Source organism: Gymnoscopelus microlampas, assembly GCF_963454915.1.
Source record: "Gymnoscopelus microlampas genome assembly, chromosome: 21".
Lineage (NCBI taxonomy): Eukaryota > Metazoa > Chordata > Actinopteri > Myctophiformes > Myctophidae > Gymnoscopelus > Gymnoscopelus microlampas.
The window spans coordinates 25,733,471-25,750,903 of record NC_139958.1 but is presented as its reverse complement, the minus strand read 5'-3'; the positions used below and the strand labels follow the sequence as shown (position 1 = coordinate 25,750,903).

General features: G+C 41.0%; 1 protein-coding gene across 2 annotated transcripts; it reads right to left on the bottom strand.

The window, feature by feature from the left end:
* Positions 1-108: 108 nt before the first annotated feature.
* cdc37l1 (cell division cycle 37-like 1) lies at positions 109-12,216 on the bottom strand. 2 transcript variants are annotated; one of them, XM_084046889.1, is made up of 8 exons: positions 11,880-12,216; positions 10,309-10,605; positions 9,831-9,927; positions 9,189-9,304; positions 8,363-8,485; positions 6,927-7,100; positions 5,236-5,307; positions 109-3,719 (listed from the first exon to the last, which is right to left on the bottom strand). In XM_084046889.1, exons 1-8 carry the CDS (start codon positions 11,991-11,993, stop codon positions 3,603-3,605), a joined length of 1,110 nt encoding a protein of 369 aa, XP_083903015.1. In that variant the 5' UTR covers positions 11,994-12,216; the 3' UTR covers positions 109-3,602. The 2 variants fall into 2 exon arrangements, with proteins under 2 accessions (XP_083903015.1, XP_083903016.1); XM_084046890.1 differs by lacking the exon at positions 5,236-5,307.
* Positions 12,217-17,433: the final 5,217 nt, after the last annotated feature.

The window sequence follows — 17,433 nt, the reverse complement described above, 5'->3', positions numbered from 1 at the left end:
TTCTTTTTATTTCACAGATTTCAACAGTAACATCCCTGTCCGCAAATCCGAAGCTTGAGGATTTATTGATTAAAGCCATTTTCCCAGCACAGTTAACACAGGCCACTGAAACACAAATATCAGAAGACTAAACAGGATTACGGTATAGTTTGTAGCGATGTTCAGCTGTTATCAGCACGGCAAAATCTTAACATTGCCACTTTTATTGTCAGTCAGAAAAGCTGAGCTTTATTGTAGCCGACTGCGAATAGGCTTTGTCCCTATAATTTACCTAAGATTTGTAGCTCCAGTGCGAGCGCGTGCATATGCACACCCACAACCACATGCACGCATACACACACAAACTTATAAAGCATTCATAAAACAAAATCCTTTGATAGTGGCTAATTAGACAATCCACAAGCATTTTGTCTTTTGGGTGCATTGGACATGGACATGAGACGTTTTAGTACATCCACTGAAGCCCTAGAATTACTTAAGTTTGCATAGTTGATTTGTCACATCAAAAAGGAAAAATAAATCATTGTCACATTAAATGTGCAATTGGTTTGTTGTTAAACACCACCCTAATTTAGCTTGACCACATTTATCTATGATTTTTTTTCTCCTATATGCCTACCCTAGAAGCCTGTATAATACAGTATGGACAAATTGTGGACATGATAAGTGTCTGAATCAACATTTAAAAGGGAGACAATTAACTCTCTAGGATCTACACATCACACAGCAGCTTTATGTCAAAAACATGATCTTTAATGCACCAAGAGAAGATATTTAATTCAACACTGCAATATAAATTATTGTGACTGATTATCATGCTCAGCAGATATTTGCACTGATTTCAGCTAGCTTGTTAGCATGGAAGATTTGGCTGAGTCTGAAGGGCATTGTCAGGATATTTGATAAATCTGACAAGAACTACCTTGACAACTGTGGCTGAAGTCAGGAAAAAACATAGTACAAAACGAACACAATGAGAAAAAAAACTAAAATCTACAGAATGGCCTTCTTTCATGTCTGATTCACTTTGCACTGGCAAAAAAACTAAACAAAAGTAACAATGACATGAGAAACCAATGTGGTATGATTAATTATAAAGTCAAGTGCTTCAGAAATCCCACCTCAATTTCTGTTTAAACATGTTATGTTTTGACAAATATAAAGTGCAGGACACATTCAGACCCAGAGAACTTTATCGCTGCATACAAAAATATCTGTAAAGAGCTCAGCCTCCCGCCCCCATATTTGTAGTTTGTATTTCCTATCGAAGTGTAAATTGCAGAATCAAGGATTACATCCAACACATCATTTAGGCTATAGCCGTCTTTACACAGAGCACATGTACAAATAAATTGTGGTTCTAATCTTATTACTGATTTGACCAACCGTTCATGGCATGTACAAAAAAAGAAAGAAGCTTATCCACACTAAATAAGTAAATCTTTGAAAATTCCAGGAGCAAAGGTCAAGGTAACCAGGTGCAATTTAGGGGTTACCTGGGGTCAGATAAGGGCACTGACCACACTGATATGCTCCTTTTCAGTCACAAGGACCTGAGTGCGAATCCAACACCCAGGTCTTGCATGTCTCTATGCCCTTTGTTTCCTGTCTCTCAACACTCTCCAATAAAGCATAAAAAAGAATCTTAAAAAAGAAAGAAAACAGGTGCAAATTAAATACTTTATCAACTGTGCTCAAGGTTGCCATTTAACTCACTTCTTGAAACCTAACTGGTGAAAGGTCAACAGTTGCTAATTACATGGCAGGCAGCTTGTGTCCACATCATATCCAGATTTCAATTACAGTCTCCCCATGTGATTTATACAAGTACAAATGTTGCCTTCATCTAAATTAAATTAGGCTACATCTACATCTGTGGCATTTTAATACCAGATGTAAGAGGGTTTGAATTTTAAGTCTTAGTTCTTTCTGAAAAGCTAAAAGCTTGAAGCTTGTCTCCAGACAATACCAAGTAATATTTTTAGGAAGAATTTAAATTAATCTACTTTTGCCAAGTCAAGTTCATACGATCTCTGAATTTCTCGACTTAAGACATAATCCGAACACAAAACTCCTTACGCACCCCTGGTGAACAAATTACCATTACAGACACTTTCAAATTACTCGGAGTCGGAACATACATTAGCAACACACTGAAACGGACTGTATGGAACTGGACTTAACCGGACCAAACAATACTAAAAAAAAATGCATTAATCCAAGCATTCCATTTCCACTTGCTCAGATAATAATACTATGCAGAAAACATACAGAGAAAGACTACTACACAAAATGTTTCTTTCGTTTTTTAAAGGCCATTGTTACTTCTTACTCATCCTCACTCAATGAGTAACAAAACGTATCTACTCGATATCTGTCACTCACAGCCTTAAGCTGCTTTGTGTACACACCCCACACACACACACACACACACACACACACACACACACAGATTTGGTGTAGAGGGAAAAAAGGAAGGGTGCCAAGTATAGACCCATGAGGGACCGTGGTCATTGAAGTACAGTATCTAGGGTTTAACTGGTTACGGTGTTGATTGATTAATTCATGCAACAAACCAAGTTGCGGGTGGCTGCTGCTAGCCTTTGAGCAACTCAGAATAAAATGTATGTTAACTAGTGAAGTTGAACAGGCAGCAAAACATCTTTTCATGTTTTAGAACAGCTAAAAGGGTAGAAGGTTATTATGATATAGTTAAACAATGGAACCTACTTGGCGCTAGGCCCAAACCTGATATGATGCCAAGTAAGTTTCACATTATATTGAGTCCAATATGCCATTGCAAACCCCTGGGCCCTTTCCCACGGCATCCAAAACAACTGCTGCTTAGGCCTGTTACTTATTTGACTAAAAATTAACCTACACATTTTTCATATTCATTATCATGATGTTGAGAATCAGCATGATGAAAGTATTCATGGTGTCAGTTTAGTATTTGATTGTGTGGTCAGTTATAGTTGAGGTAAACATGCCACCGTAGGAACAATGATTTCCTAAACGTAGAAACAAGCTATAACTTAACTGTGCAGTGTGCACGGATGCGTGCGCATCATAAGTGTGCTCTGGTATTTAAGCAATTAGCTCTATGTCCCTGCAGACAAATACAGACATTATTCAAAAACATAATTTCAATAAAACACAATTACTATAGGCAACAGATGGTGAACCGATTTTGAAAAATAAAAATAAAATACTGGTACTATTTGGAGGCAAGCTTCTACCATTGTCAGCATCTCTGCAGAGATGACCAAGTTCCAGCATCTAGTTTACCACTTCTTTAAAACAAAGAAGCTATCCATGAATTAAGAGCCATATTTTCCCACCTGTTTTCCTGGGCATTGACAACAATCTAAAAAGGCAGACCAGTGTCTGAAGGTTGATCATCATGCTTCTATTCATATTCATCCCTGCCCTGTACCAGCATTCTCAGCTTGGCCAGTTGTGTTAAATGGCTGGCTCGCATCGCGCGCTGTGTAAAGAGGGCTTAATGACTTAGGTTGTTCTTGAGGTCACGTGGGAAGGTCTAACAGGCCAGTAGAGATTGATGGGAGGAGAGAAAGAGGTAGGGGAGACCCCAACATTCGCTAGGAGGTTTCCATCATACGCATGTCATCTGTTTCTTTGCTGTCGTCTTTTGTCCACCTCCCAGTGTTTGTACACAGTCCAGCTTCTAAACAGCGCTTCACGTGGTACTCTGCCACCTGGTAGTGGGAGAGATGGGTAAAGAGGCAAGCACTTCACAGTCATCCATCCGTATGAAAATCTAAAATGATTTCAGTTAAAAACAAGAAAACGTTTTCTATTACAGAGAGTGAGAGATGGTGAGAAATAAGCCTAGCGATTGAATATACCAAGGGGATTAACGGGCTCTTCTCTTGCTCAAGAATTAGAATAGCAATACAATGAATTGTGTTTTATGCTACAGTCGCAAGGATTCAGGTAAGCGGTAGCTGGCAGACGGCAACACCTTCTGGATGCTCTTTTTTGCAATCTCTTTCTGTTGAATACTATTATTATTATTAACTATGCTGCTGCATTGTCTGAAGGAAGCCGAACAAAAATGAGTTTTACTCTTATGTACCAGTACACAAGATGTAACAATTAAGCACAACCTTGAGCCTTAACACTGGAAAAACAGTTGGAGTCCGACGGAACGGCAGGACGGCAAAATCAAGAGAACTTTGATTTACAAAATACATTCTGAGAGACCCCGTCAAACTCTGAATGATGTCATTTTGTAGTTATTGTTGCCGAAGAAACTTCAGCGGTTCAGACAGACTATGAAGCCGCCTTTACAAAGAAAAAAAATACATAAGAACTGGTAATAGGCCCAGTAGTTCTAAGATTCAGCTTCAGTGAGTTATTCAACTGCTTCCTAGATCCGTGGCTGAATGTCTTTTTGCTGTGGGAGAGAAGACATGGATTTCTCTGTGTAGCTGTTTGGCAAGTTGTCAGACCATGAGGCCATCAGAGGGGGCAGCTTCATTCTTGCATTCTTACAAAAGGCTTTCATACTAAAACTCTCTACACAGACTCAGGACTATTTAGTATGAAAAACCACAGCCTGCAGCATAAGTTGTTTACTGACGGCCATGTTCATCTTGAATCAAATGTAAAGTCATTTCCCATCTACACCTAGATCACAACATAGCAGCAATGTGAAGAATTGTCCCAAGCATACAGGTCAAGGACTTGATTTATGCTTCTGACTTCAATGTTATTGTGTCTATTCTAATCTATTTCTTTATTTTTAATCCTACTAGTCTTTTGCCATTCATCGTTCTTTTGAGAAGACCTTAGTGAAGCTAGCAGTGTAAAACATTATATAGTCATCATTGTTTTTTGTTTGTTAATGTTCTAAATAGTAATGTCATTCATTTAACTTCACAGCACATTGTAAGTATCTGGTAACTGTTTTCATCCATCCTCAATAAAACAATATATTTTTGAAGCCAAGTAAATAATGGGTTGTACCATTGGTGATTCAACAACTATACCATTTTCTGTTAACTAATGATTACAAAGTCATTGACCAAGAGCACTCTGCTGCCACCAAGTGGTGCCTTTGTGTTTGCAAACAATATTATTTATTCTACATCAGTAACTTTATTACAGGCATTTATTATAAGAGTAGGTAAATACATATGGCACTAGTCTATCTTCCTACACTGAACATTTGTCAGCTGGTATCTATAGTACGTGATTATTTATCAGTACCTGTGGATTCATGGTGCTCAGTACATTCTGTAAGATCTGCATATCTTGCAGCTGGAAGCCTGCCTTCAGCTCCTACAATTGACATAATAATGTATTAGTTGAGCGGTGAAGCGATTTGGAATGACACTGTCTGTGTGTCTACTGTATATGTACTGTAGTTGTCATCCTACAATGGCTACATTGCATCATCAAATCACAACACATTACACAAAGCCATGAAACTTTATAATAGATCTCCAACTCAATATCTGAAATGTGTTGCAATTTGGTGGTCAAAGGTCAATTACTAACAGGGCTGCCGCATTTGCTCCCAAAATGTAATCTGTGCTATCTCAAATTATAATGGGAACCATTTGTGTGAGTGCAAATAATTCTTCGGGTCCAACCATAACGGGATGTCGCTTGAACAAAAGCTTCTCTTGCCCCGCCATCACTGCCTTCTTAGCTGACAGTAGGCGGCACCCTGGTGCCTACTGTTTGTATATTGTTTTACTCTTAGTATTTTTAGTATATATTTGTTACTGTACAGCACTTTCGTTCAACACTGTTGTTTTAAATGTGCTCTATAAATAGAGTGGATTGGATGTTATGCGTTATCCCTTATGCGGCCCTGAAAGGGGTCCACTGCGGCCCCCAACATGATTCTCAAAAAAATAAAATGACTGCATAAACCTAACGCTGCCGCCGCCACCTGTAGGCTACCCGTGTAAGTCTATGGCGGCAAGAGAACAATAGCCAGTCATGGCCGTGGCGTCGATGCACTATATCTCTGCTGTCCAGCAGCAACCAGCTAACTCCAAAACGCTCATTTTTCAGGAAATGAAAAAACAAAATATACGTTTTTCAGGAAATGAAGAAAACCTTATATTTTTTAAAACAAAGCAATACTGCCTCATCAAAGTTGGTATAGTGACTTTGTATATTGTCAGATACTTGCATGTGTCATTATATTATCACCACTTTATCCAAATCCAGCTCAAGTGGAGTTAGGAGTTTTGTGCGATCAGCTAACAATAGCTCCAATCGCTGCTGATTAACTCATTTCTTGTCACATTGCTCTCCTCATTAAAAACTTCATAGATTTTAGAAATTGACTTATAGAATAGACTTGTTTTCATAACATTAGCGTCAGTGCTAAGTTTGATAAACAGGTACACTGCATAGGGGGAAAACCCTGCGTCGTACTGTTTGTTGCTGCTGCTGCTCCTCCTCTGTCTGTGTGCACTCACTGCGCAGTGCGCTGTGCTAGCCTGTGTGGAATGGCAGCACCGAGAGGAGAGGGGGGGGGGGGGGGGGAGAGTTGCATGGTTTGAGGGACAGTTTGAGGATCCAATGGAGTTGGGAGGTTTTGCCAGAGGCGCTTTTTAATAGTTTTCATTGGTTCCATTTTTTTTACACAGACGTAAAGGGTGTTCAATAGTGTTGATTTACGGAGAAAAAAAAGCTGAAAATGGAGTTAGCTGGTTCCCGCTGGACAGCGACGATATAATATATTGTTTGCTCATTGGCATGACGAAGCAAAGACAACGCTGAGTGCTGTATTGCTGCTCACTCCATGTATGCGCACCATGGTGTGTGTGCTTGTGCATGGGTGCATGGGTGTGTGTAGCTTGTATGTGATTAGACAGAGACAGAAACACAATGCAAAATCAGGAGAAAAAATAGGAGAAATAGGAGAAAATAATACTTACTGGTGGTAACGTTTCCAGCACTTCTTTGGGATCAAGCCTGCAGCGTGCGTTTTCACTTTGATGCTCTGTGTCTTTAGGTGCATCCCCTTTAGATTTGACTGTGTACTCTTTTACTCTGCGTTTGAAGGCCTCGAGCTCTGAATGGAAGACGTCTAAATAGCCCTCTTGTCCTGCCTGAATATACAAAGGTGAAAAACAAACAAAATTAGAAGATTAGAACACTTTTTCAACACATATGCTTCTATAAAGTTTGCAACTGGAAACAACGGCCTGTAGTGATGCGCGGGTCGGGTTTTTTCATGACCCGCCCCGCCCCGACACGGAACCCAACCCACCTCAACCCGCCCCGCGAACCCATATATAAATCTATGGCTCAACCCGCCCCGCGACCCGCGATTTCTTTTTAATTCTGTAAAATTATGGTTAGAAAATAATCCCCAAGTGTATTCAAACTGTTTTATTGTTATTATTCTTATTCTTATTAGGAATAAAGACAAAACAAGAGCATGTGATTTTGTATTTATTTTTTGCGTGTGAGAGCGGCTGACCCGCTCACCCGCAGCCCGCATAATTGCCACTGAAATTCTGACTCGACCCACCCGCGCCGCAGGTTGACCCGCGCATCACTAACGGCCTGAGTTGGACGGGTGAAGCGCTTGCGGAGAGGCAAACAATTAGCATACACAAGTTAAAAACGAATTGAGTGGGTGCAATACATAATGCATAAATCAGTAAAGAAAATACTTACAAGTACCAGGAAAATAGGACCAATAGGGTTGAGCCGAGCTTAAAAGTTGCATATCCAATTCATTTTGTAATTTGCATTTATTATACTCGACCCACCCGCGCCGTGCATCACTAATGGCCTGAGTTGGACGGGTGAAGCGCTCGCGGAGAGTGGGTTCCCAAGCCATTGCAGAGAGGCCTACAATACAGGTAACCACTGGGGATGCGGCGGCTCTCGGTTAATATTGAACCATATGGTTCACCATCCACAGTTCTTTTGGACTAATGCATAGAGACGAGTCTTGGCTGCATTTTCCACAATTTATGAATGCTACATAGAGACTCTATGTAACTACTATGTCCCTGAAAGCAATGCAAAGGAAGCTGTCATTTGTGTCATTTCCATTCATGAAAATATAGTTTTCAATATACCTTTGAAATTCCGATTTCCATTTCTGCTAAGCAGCAATCTAGATATGCTTCAAATAATTAGATTTACAGCAGGAATTATTTACACGACTGCAAAGCTTAAATGGAAGACAGTCTGACTAGCGCGAAAGGGATGTGCAAAAGTCTTGAGTTGAGCCTGAATGTTAGGGGCCAATTAAACTACAGGCTCTACACACATTTCAGTCTGTTTGTGACAACACTGTCCTAACTTTTGAATCTTTATTCCAGAACGTACAGCAACACACCTAAACCTTCCTTACTTTGGCTTTGTGGAAGAACTGTCTGAAGCAACATCTAGGGTCCTGCTCAGAGTTGGTGGCCATCTCCAGGATGAACTGCATGACGACAGCCTGGTGGGCCACTTGCTCCATTAGGGCCTCCTTCTGTAGGAGACCACCAAACACAGAAAACTGATGTTGCCTAGAACAGTGAATCTCAAATGTTTCAATTTCATGGACCCCCCGTTTGGTATGCATTGATTAGACCACAAACACCCATAATGCAATCCATTCGTACACTCTCAGAATTACAGACCTGTAACAGCTCATTTGTTTCCTAACTATCAATCATATAGGTGGGGACCCCCTGGCCTAGAAGGACAAAAAAAAAAACAGTTGGCCTCAAGGACCCCTGGGGGTCCCCAGACCCCTCTTTGAGAAGCACATCAGGCTTATATCAATTATATCTAAACTTCCACAAATGCGGGAGGTTGCTAAACAGACAGATTAAGGGCTGGTCTGTACTTTGAATTTTGTGAGACATCGCATTGATTTCAAAGTAGTCAAATTAAAATACTGGCAAACAATTAGCATACACAAGTTAAAAACGAATTGAGTGGGTGCAATACATAATGCATAAACCAGTAAAGAAAATACTTACTTACATTTTGTAATTTGCATTTATTTTGTTTTTGTCTGTACAGTATGGTCAGCTCAAATGGTTTTACAAGTTTGCACATTTGAATAAAAGGCACTATAGATATGCATTAACCATCAACCACATTAGGGAGAGGGAGATAGAAAGAGAAATTGAGACTAATCGTTATGCAGGCATGACAGAGAAAAGAAAAAGAACGTTGTTCCCTACCTCTTCTTGCTGTAGTCTGAAGCACCATAGGATCAAGTAGTTTGCCGTTTCCTCACAAATGAGCTGCGGCTGGTCTGACAGAAATCTTTGACTGTCATCCCACCTCCGCAACATGCCTACCAAATTGTATAAAGCAAGTGATTTCAAAATCAGCTGTTTTAAAATATTTGAGGGCTGGCATCTAAAAAAAAAACTTATAAACAATCACATGTTCATGCAAATCTGAATAAGCTCTAGGATGATGTATATAGAAGTGAGTAACTTTGGGTAACAAAGTATAACCTTACTTTGTGTCATGTCTCACAGTCCACACATAATGAACCGACAATTCAACTATGTCATCAAGGTGATGTAATAACTGGCTTCTGTGCTCAGAATCAGAATCAGTTGTAAACTTCTGCTCAAATAACCAATTATTTTAAGGCCCAAATTCACGGTTGGCAGAGAACAGCGGGGGTGCTATGCAGAACTCTTGTAGTAAACTCCAATTCTAAATTTAAATTATATTTCAATTATTTCTAAACCTTTGGATTTAGAAATGTTTCATTTGATTCCTAATGAAAATCCACTGATTTGACTGAATTCAAAGTGAAACAAACCCAGTACTGTACATCTTAAATGGCTAAGGCATTGCCCACTCACCAAAATGCCTGAGTTCTTGCTCATACTTCTGTTGAAATGTCTTGCTTCTGTCTTGAACTACTTCTACAGGTTTATTTTGTTGGGCATTAATGATGCTCTGGAAAAGAGGTACAACATACATCGCTGATGGTGAAGGTTAACAGATAGTTAGTTGTTAAAGAATGACAGCAAAGCATGTTATATCAGGCCAATGATCCAATAAAGTACTTTTAACAAGACTCTAAACTGATGCGATAAGCATACACAACAATTGGAAGACAATCCCCACAATAATTATATCTTTTTTACAACATTTTATAAGACTGAGGAGAAACCCACATTTTTACCTTTACTCTATTAGTCATTGGGACATCCTATCAAGAGGAGGTTGCCATAGCAACTTGGTGCTTGGTATTTTATGCTCTTTGACAAATTCAAGAAATCTCTTTAATAAGCACTTTATACAGTCAGCTTATCAGATACAAATGAAAACCATTACCTTATCAAAGACATCCCAACTTCCTACAGCTCCAAGCACAGGGCTGTGGCTGGGGCTAGGACCTCCCAGCATGCTTTCTTTGCGGCGCCACTCCTCCTCTGTGTATGAGAGTTCGGTGGGGCAGACCATGGTCCGTGCCCGCTCCTGCTCCAGCGACTCCGAGCTGTGGACCCCCAGTGAACACAGCTGGTCCTGGGCCTCAGCCAACCTCCAGTTAGATATGATTGACGCCTTCACACAGCGCTGCTGGCTCTGGCATAGGGAGGCCATGGCACTGTCACTGAGGGCAGACGTCATCTGCAGTGGCAGGGAAGAAAGGAGAAGACAAGGGGATGAGATAAGAGAGGGTAGAACAAAGGAACACTCAAAGGTGAGAAGGGGGGAAAGAATTCCCATAAACAGGAACTATTACTCTATATATTTACCAACAAGGATGTAGGTGGCCTTGTTTTTTGGCTCAGGAGTTAGAGTGAACCGGAAGGTACCTGGTTCAATCCCAAGCTGTTCCTGCAGGAGGGCTTGTGGCGACTACTCCCGTCCCGGTGAGGGTGGTACCTTGCTTAGTTGCCTCCACCATCGGTGTGTGTATGCGAGTGTGAAATTCGTGAATGCGTGAATGTAACTTACATTATAAGCACTTTAGATGAAGGCTCTATGAAAATGCAGATCATTTACTCTTTGGAAGTACAAATGAAAAGGCCTAGCCTTCATCTAATCATTCTGAATCATCTTCCAGGCCTGCCCTGTAGCTTCCCAAGACCACCACAACCCATCCATCCTTTTTTTGGCACAGGCTTGGATGTTATGCTAAAAATAAATACATGTATTGAATTCACCACCACCTATCTAAAGACACTAATGCCGTTTCCAACCAACGAGTCCACACAGCTGTCAAGTGGCTGACGATACCAAGGACCTGGGGGAATGGAAGATGTACTGTACTGTGTAGCCTGTGCAATACTATGGCCTTATCTAGCATCATACACAAAAGATGAGCTTATAGTTTCAGGGACTTCTTCTTCACCATTGTGATGATGATAGTCAGACCTTTATTCAAGGGGTGAATTTAATCTTAAGATTATATATAAATACATATTGTGATATGTTGTTTTAGCATTCACTGGATGAAAAGTAGCCTGACACACTTCGTAGATAATGCACACTGCACACACTTCGGATCGGGACTAATGCTGTCAAGAAAGGTGGCTGTGGCGTTGATGGCAATGTAATACCATGGGAGGGACTGCTGATTATTAGAAGGACAACATTAGCTTGCAAATCAGACACTGCCTATAGCTAACACACGGTTCAAATACCCAACTTGGCATGATGCCCTCAATGATGAATTTGAACTATATTTTAATCTGACATGAATTGTCACTGTTTTTCTTTGTGATTTCGAAAATGCAAAAACAAATGTTTCTGTTTTTGTTAACATAATCGCAATAAACATGACTTTAAAAAAAGAGAGAGATCCCATAACAGCCTTAACTGACACATTTACCGTGGTTAAATCACAAGTAAAAAACATATGTATGTGTGATGATATTATGTGCCCATTGGTCGCTTACCTGCTGGTGGGGATGATCAGACGCGTTAGAGCCAGTGGATCGAGCAGGGTCACTGGATCGAGGCTCTGATCCATCGGGGAACATCGAGGCTCCATGATTCCCGAGCCACTCCATCACTGCTAACTAACTTAGCCAGCTAGCTCTACTGTCGGTCCAATTAACTAGCCAGCTGTATAACTGGTCAACACGTAGATCAATGAGCTGACTGCCACGGCTGTGTGTAGTTTAAGTGCCAGTCGGCGGGATAGTGAAGTAAACGGAGTGGGAAACAGACGCACTACTAGTATTATTACTAGGATCAACACTGTGATCTAACAGTAACAACACTACTGTACCACCACACAGTGTTGCCAGATTCTGCGAGAGAATTAAGCAACCAGGTCTAGGAAAATAAGCCAAAAAAAGAAGCCTGGAGAGCCACATGAGCACTCTTTATTGGCTATTTGAAAATAGCCGATCTACAAGCTCACGTTGTGAGCTTGTTGATCTGCTATTTTCAAAAACTCTTGCAATAAAATGTGGAATATGTGGAATATTCTTTGCAAACATTCTAACAACATTGCTCCTCTGGGCACAAAACATTTTCATGGAAATATTTGAGAACCACTGGTTTAAACAATAATTGAATAATGTGGAAGCAAGCCTAAATAAGCAAGTACACTTTAAAAACAAGCCCAAGAAAGCGCAACCCGCAACAACCAATTTTTACAAGCAACAGAAAAAGAAGCCCAAAGTCGCTTATAATAAGTGGACTTGGCAACGCTGCTACAGCGTCTTGGGTCTTGAAAAAACGAACCACGTGGTAACCAAAGTACCACGTGACTAAATATTGAAAAAGAACTATGCAAAATGAATAAATTAATACAAGTTCTAATTTGAAACACAAGATCTTTTTATTTTGGATTGATGTATTTTCATCGTCATGCTTTTAATGTAGGCCATTCTTTTGCGATTACATTTATTTGTGTTTTTAATTAATTTCCCCTTGTATTACGTTAACTATTTATCAATTTCCCTGTTTATTTTATTTTATTTCTCTATTTATTTATTTGCTCGTCAATTTCTTCACCCATTATGTTAATGTGGAGGCGTGTCCTCCTGCCTATCCAGGCATTAGCAATCAAACCCAAACACAACACAGTAACTGTGATGAGATTTCCATTTATGTATTTAAAATAAGCATTGGTATATTACAAACACGTTGTATATGTGATGCCTATTCAAAGACATTTCCTAAATTGCAATGTATTATGTACGAACAAAGTTTGACTTGACTCAGCTTTCTGGAGCTGTGTTCCGTGAGCAGAAATAACGGAGCAGAAATAAGACTTCCGGTTGACGATCTCTTCAGAATAAGAGTACCCTCTAGAGTAAAAAGAAACCATTGAAAATCATTGAAAAACGGTTCATTTGCACATTCAACCTATAAATTAAGCATTTAAACGAAGCTATATAACACATATTATGTTTCTGTGTAACAAAAACGTTTTTTAAAACATTAAAACATTATCTAAATGGATAAATGCTGTTCAAAGGACTGCTGGACCGGAGACGGTTGGCGATGCCAGCACTTGTGACATACACACGCGTTCAGGGAGACCCCCTCTACACTGCCACACTCTCCGCTAAGCGGGAGAGGTGTAAAAAAAAAGTGTGGCGGGCCGTCCAGTGAGGTCAGAGTTCAGAAAAGTGCCCTTTTCTGACATTTTCAGACAATAGTGGACACTGGACCGGAGATGGCTGCCGATGCCAGCACTTGTGACATACACACGCGTTCAGGGAGACCCCCTCTACAACGCCACACTCTCCGCTAAGCGGGAGAGGTGTAAAAAAAAGTGTGGCGGGCCGTCCAGTGAGGTCAGAGGTCAGAAAAGTGCCCTTTTTTGCCATTTTCAGACAATAGTGGACACTGGACCGGAGACGGCTGCCGATGCCAGCACTTGTGACATACACACGCGTTCAGGGAGACCCCCTCTACAACGCCACACTCTCCGCTAAGCGGGAGAGGTGTAAAAAAAAGTGTGGCGGGCTGTCCAGTGAGGTCAGAAAAGTGCCCTTTTCTGCCATTTTCAGACAATAGTGGACACTGGACCGGAGACGGCTGCCGATGCCAGCACTTGTGACATACACACGCGTTCAGGGAGACCCCCTCTACAACACCACACTCTCCGCTAAGCGGGAGAGGTGTAAAAAAAAGTGTGGCGGACCGTCCAGTGAGGTCAGAGGTCAGAAAAGTGCCCTTTTCTGACATTTTCAGACAATAGTGGACACTGGACCGGAGACGGCTGGCGATGCCAGCACTTGTGACATACGCACGCGTTCGGGGAGACCCCCTCTAACGCAAACACGGTCATTGGATGCAACCCCACACAACCCCACACAATAAAAGAGTACAGACAAGGCTTTGAACGTTTAAAAAAATACCTTGGTGGACTGAGAGGCTACTTTAGTAGTTTAGTAGTCACAGATTTGATCAATTTACTTGTGTGGGTGTGTGTGTGTGTGTGTGTGTGTGTGTTAATAACAGCACTCATTATTCAAACATAAATCATGCAAAACTGTAAAAATGTGGAAGTTCTAGGAAGTGCAAACCACACTCAAAAGTATAAAATGGTACTGCGTGCAACGTACCTAAATGCAAACATCACTCAAATATAATAAACGGGTACAACATGCAATGTACCAAGTGCAAACATCACTCAAATGTATTATAAACGGGTACAACGTGCAATGTACCAAGTGCAAACATCACTCAAATGTATTATAAACGGGTACAACGTGCAATGTACCAAAGTAAGTGCAAACATCACTCAAATGTATAAAAAAGTATAACATGAAATATACTGAAGTGCAAACATCACTCAAAAGTGCAACACAGCAAACATAAAGTTTGGCAATATCACCAACTCATAGTTCCACCAATTGCGTGATGCTTGTGGTACATCTGGGAGGACACTGATGTCATCACACCAAAAACTCTGTAACTGTTGGCTTACAAAAGTGCTGGGACAAATATATGTTTTTTTTTTAACACTCGAAAGCAAGAGCTTATGGTACTCATCGATCATCTTATCACTCAGCCACTCGTTATTCTTCACAGCTGCCTTTGGAATGGATCTCACTTTTCTAGCCCTAGTCTGCTTGTGTTGTTTGCATCTGTCTGTGCATTTATGTTTTTGTTCGACCTGCTGAAAGTTGATTAGTTTCACACTATTAGTTTTCTTGTATGACACGACAAAGAAACTAGCTGTGGTCAGTATTTTTTGCATCAGCTCAAAGGTATAGGTATAGCCTGCTGTGTCATTGGATGCATTTTTCATGATATGCCATTGCTGGTATTTACAGGTGTACAATGACACATATGGTGACTTGTCAAAAAATGCACAAATACTGGATACAGCATAATCATTTTGGTGGTACAGACAGGAGAGAGTGAACGTTTTGGGAATTTCTGCACCAGATCTTAGCAGGAGAAGTAAAGTCTGTGGGCTGTGAATTACTTTATAGGTTGATAAGCTTAAGTCCTGCTTACATGTTTCACATTGGTCAAGTTGAGCAGGAAATGTTTTTGCAACTGCGTCCAAGATGCCTTTTTGTGACACTTCAAGTGGCTGCACTATGAGTTCTGACATGTTCTTTCTAGATGGTATGGCCTGGTCACCACATTGAGTACAAATATAGCGACCAAGACTTTTAAGGCAAAGCAGGTAATTTCCAAGGAAAGGAGCCCCAAGTGTGTCAGCCACAAAGCTGTTTAATATTTGGCGCACGTCTGTCATAGAAAATTGCCGAGAGACGAATGACACCATTGTGTTGGCAACATTCTCAAGCGCTTTGTTAAACAGCTGCTGCTGCAAGCCGTGTGTGACATTTTTGGAAAGCAGATGTCTGTTTTAGAAATGTTAGTATTGGTAATGGTATGGCTTCACGCATATTGTGATTTGGTCTTTCATTGCAAAAAATCACATCCACACCATGGCCAATATCTTCCAAATTGTCCTCTATTGTGATGCCAGCATTAAGTGATGCATCACTACATTACACATAGAAATAAATGTACCCATGTGGTTTTGCCAATTGCAATGCATTTGCTGGTTGGAGGATTTTTATATTTGTATCATCTGCTCTAATTACAACATTGTCATAAAGCAAATGTGCCCAGCAGTGTCCGGCTTTGGCCACAGAGCCTGCATGACAAATGATTGAGCCCAACTTATACTTAATTTTACTGCTGTCACGAATGGGAATTTTGATTATATCAGATGGGACTACAGGCGTGTGGCGCACCCTCCCTACAATACAAGCAGCAGATACTATATTACCTGCTTGTTTCAGTGTTTTGGCATTAACTAAAGCGCTGAAGATGAACATAGCCAATTTAAACCTATAATCTCTTTTATAGTACTGATCTTTGCAAACGTGACTTGCCTGTTTCATCAGATGACTCTTACATGCTCTTATGGTACAAAAATTCAAATCTTTGCTATCTGCCTACCCCCTCTACAACGCCACACTCTCCGCTAAGCCAGAAAGGTGTATTTGGAAAAGTGGCGGGCCGTCCAGTGAGGTCAGGGGTCAGAAAACGGTCCATATACAAATACACCTGTCTGGCTTAGCGGAGAGTGTGGCGTTGTAGAGGGGGTCTCCCTGAACGCGTGCGTATGTCACACGTGCCCCCGCAAATAGCTGTCTCGTGTCCAGCGCCCAATTTGTGAAGTCTATGGACTGAAAATGGCTGTTTTCTGATGCCTGACCTCACTGGGCGGCCCGCCACTTTTCCAAATACACCTGTCTGGCTTAGCGGAGAGTGTGGCGTTGTAGAGGGGGTCTCCCTGAACGTGTGCGTATGTCACACGTGCCCCCGCAAATAGCTGTCTCGTGTCCAGCGCCCAATTTGTGAAGTCTATGCACTGAAAATTGACCTTTTCTGACCCCTGACCTCACTGGACGGCCCGCCACTTTTCCAAATACACCTCTCTCGCTTAGCGGAGAGTGTGGCGTTGTAGAGGGGGTCTCCCTGAACGTGTGCGTATGTCAAAAGTGCTGGCGCCAACAGCCGTCTCCTGTCCAGTGTCCAGTATTGTCTGAAAATGGCACTTTTCTTACCTCAGGCCGCACTGGTCACTTTCCTTTTTTTTTTACAAATTATCTCTCAAATGTTCACCAACATTCTGTACTGGTCTGTATCCATTTTCTATCAAGTTTAGGGGCGCTCAGTTATGGAGAAGTACACACACACACACACACACACACACACACACACACACACACACACACACACACACACACACACACACACACACACACACACACACACACACACACACACACACACACACACACACACACACACTACATTTGTATTTGTATTGTATTTTAGTTTTTAAATAGGTGAGATCAACTTTATAAACCCCAAATTCTTCTTTTTTTTAATCTCACCTGCACTATCTACTATTATTATTTGTAGCATATTTTGTGGTCTCTTTTATCATTGTTTATTTGCTTCTGCAATAAACAATATTATATCATCATCATTTTCCAAGAGTGACCTGGC

Bases quoted from the DNA above. Each gene is read 5' to 3' on its own strand.
- cdc37l1 (XM_084046889.1), bottom strand. From the start codon at position 11,993: ATGGAGTGGCTCGGGAATCATGGAGCCTCGATGTTCCCCGATGGATCA. The intron at 9,928-10,308 runs GTAATGGTTTTC...CCTCTTTTCCAG, and splicing joins GTTGGGATGTCTTTGATAAG to AGCATCATTAATGCCCAACA. The intron at 8,486-9,188 runs GTAGGGAACAAC...GGTCTCCTACAG, and splicing joins TCAGACTACAGCAAGAAGAG to AAGGAGGCCCTAATGGAGCA.